Below are 3,016 nucleotides of genomic sequence, written 5' to 3'. Positions count from 1 at the left end.
GAAGGGCCGAATGGCTTACTCCTGCACCTATTTTCTATAATTCTATGTTTCTATGTTAAAGATGAGATTGGGTTTAGTGACAAGCATGCTGAGTTTGAAGCCTGGCCAACTTCTCCCTATAACACAGATCACCTTGTCCTGGCAGCATCTTCGTAAACCTTCTCAGCACTCTCTCAAACACACACACACACACACACACACACACTCAAACACACACACAAACACACACACCCAGACTCACACACACAGACTCACACTCTCTCTCACACACACACACATTCATTCTCTCTCTCTCTCACACACACACACGCAACAATCTTTCACGATCTCTCAATCTCTCTTTACCCAGCCCCCACGAAGCACTCCAGCACTCCACTCAGCCAATCCCAGACATCTCTCTATTGCAAGCACTTTCCTATCACCCTCCATTTTCTCGCGGTCCACAGCACTGCTGCTCCCGGTCAATAAGACGACCGCCAGGGAATAATAGCTTGGAGACGAGACGGTGAATGAGAAGATCTGGAGCCCGGACGGGATACATTGAAGCTATATCTGGGTTGCGCTCAGCGCGCGTCTTTATTAATCAACTGTAGCACAGAAATGATCGGGTATTTCACCGCGCTGATCACCTGCTCCCTGAATTTCGACTGAGTCACTGCGTAAATAACTGTGTTCGTGCACAAGCTAAAATTCCTCAGCAAAACGCCGAAACCATGAAATATCCATTCAGAATCATTGAAATTGAAACCCATTGCTTTGACCTGATAATATATGAAATTTATGACCAGTGTCATCCACAGTAAGACGAAGCTGCCCGATAGAGTGAAGAGTAAAACCACAGATCTCCTCCTGCTCTCCATCTCCGGGTCACTGCGGTTCTCCCCCTTGCTCTGACCCTTCAGCCCCTTACGGACCCGACTGGCCACTAAAATGTGTCTGACTGTCAGAGCGTTGAGCAGCAGGATCCCAGCGAAAGGGAGGAGCGGAGTTAAAACATTCTCCGCCCAAGCCTGTGCTACCCACCCGGGGTCAGTGATAACTTTGTCCCTGAGGTTACAGAACCACGGCACATTGTCGATGATCACTTTGGGTTCCCAGAGGAAGTTGCGGGGAATGTTTTTCAGACAGAACAGCACGCCAGTTGTTGTTAGAACCACAGCCGCAGTTTTCCCGGTGCAATATTTTGTTTTCAGCTTCTGGCAGCAAATGGCGACAAACCGATCAAAGGTGAAAGTGACGGTGAACCAGACAGAACAGTCTGTGGCTGCGTACCTGAGTACACTGATAACGCTGCACATGGGGGTAATGTTTAGAAAACTGGACATGAAGTAATATTTTTTAATTCGAAACAAAATGATCTCGAAGATAATAGTCAGTAGATCGGCCGCTGCCATGGCTACCAGGTAGCGAGTGGTGCAGGTAGAGAGGCCGCACTTTCCCCGGGACAGGATCACAATCGCCAGTAAATTCACTAGAGAGAAAGAGAGAGAGAGAGAGAGAGAGAGAGAGAGAGAGAGAGAGAGTCAGACAGACAGACAAACAGAGACAGAGAGCGAGACAAGAGAACAGGCACTGGGCATTACTGAGCAGACTTTCCGGGAATTAACACAGGACCGGCTTTCGGCTAAAGAACAGAAGTGCCAGAATGTGTAAACGTCTGCAAATCTAACATCTGACACGGATCACAATATATTTGAACTGTTTTCCTCACTGTGCCAACAAGACGTTGTGTGACTAACCGTCGGTGCTAAAACCGAGCTGCATGAACGACAGTGCTCTGTGCTAATTCTGATTCCATCGCTGATGGAACCGGTTACAATGATTTAGCCGTGACTGAGCAGACCACGAGAAACACGGCATCAGGTGAGCCTGGGGCATCCGGAGGGAAACAACACACTCAAATTACTGGGGGAACTCTGCAGCCCAAGAAACATCTATGCAATTGAACAAACACTGACCGTTTCGGGCCAAGACCCTTCTTCAGGATGAAATGATGCCCCAATTTACGATGGATCTCAAAGGGAAAGCCGGCTCAATTTAGTAAACAGAAGCTGATAGCTCCATTACTGAACTAATTAATTAATTAATTTACATCAATTCTACAGCGCGGTGCACTTGGAGAAAACAGTTCAGGGTGTCTGTGGACACTGACAGAGGTGATCAAACCCAATTATTGAACAACGGGCAGTGGAATCCGATTGACATAGTCTCCAAAGGGAAACGTAAAACACAGGACCCAGATGGTCAATCTGATCAATTCCTCAGAAATAATGAACTTCACAATGTAAATCCCTCCCAGTCCCATCTTCGGGGGAAAGTGCCTTTCTCCAGCACGGGTATAAATCTGGACGAATCAAAGCCCATCCAGTCAGAGAGCTGCACTGGGACTACTCTGGAAAAGGCGTCATTAAAGACACGAAAAAAAACGTCCGAGTCGAACGCTTGTGGCGGAGGAGAGACAGACAATCTGATTCGTTTGTCATTAAATATGCAAAATCAGCTTTCAAATGGACAGGTTCGATATCTCTGACGGATATTTGTGCAATGGTCATCAAGTTGGAAGCTTGTCAAATGACCATAAACAGTCCACACCGATTAACACACAGAAACACCAAATATGAACTCCACTCACTCACCGGGAACTCCAATGACGGCAATAAACACGTACAAAATTTTCTGCACACTTCTGTAACTATCCAACGTTGAAGACATTTCCTCTGCCCAGTGATTCGACCCGCTGTACTACTGGCGATCTCTCGGAATGAAATGTTAAGGCATCATAAGCCTTGAGTTTTTAATACCATTTAGCGAGTCCACAGGGGCAGACTTCAACAGATTGAGAAATAAACATTTTCAAGTTATTTCCAAACCGATTACGTCAGACATGTGCATTCCCCACAGTGACAGATAGTAATAGATAATGTGATGTACTCAGGACTGTAAATTGAGAGTAGTATTCATCCAGCAGAGGGAACATTGCTTTAAATGCCATCAGACCCAGATTATCACCTGTTGT

The 3,016-nt window shown here is 46.3% G+C and overlaps 1 protein-coding gene across 1 annotated transcript; it reads right to left on the bottom strand.

Moving 5' to 3' along the window:
- Positions 1–563: 563 nt before the first annotated feature.
- Positions 564–2,712, bottom strand: LOC140185046 (probable G-protein coupled receptor 139). Its single transcript, XM_072238265.1, has 2 exons — positions 2,637–2,712; positions 564–1,471 (listed from the first exon to the last, which is right to left on the bottom strand). The coding sequence occupies exons 1-2, from the start codon at positions 2,710–2,712 to the stop codon at positions 564–566; spliced, it is 984 nt and encodes a 327-aa protein (XP_072094366.1).
- Between the last annotated feature and the right edge of the window lie 304 nt (positions 2,713–3,016).

This window comes from Mobula birostris, chromosome 20 (assembly GCF_030028105.1).
Source record: "Mobula birostris isolate sMobBir1 chromosome 20, sMobBir1.hap1, whole genome shotgun sequence".
Lineage (NCBI taxonomy): Eukaryota > Metazoa > Chordata > Chondrichthyes > Myliobatiformes > Myliobatidae > Mobula > Mobula birostris.
This window is presented reverse-complemented; position numbering and strand designations above follow the sequence as displayed.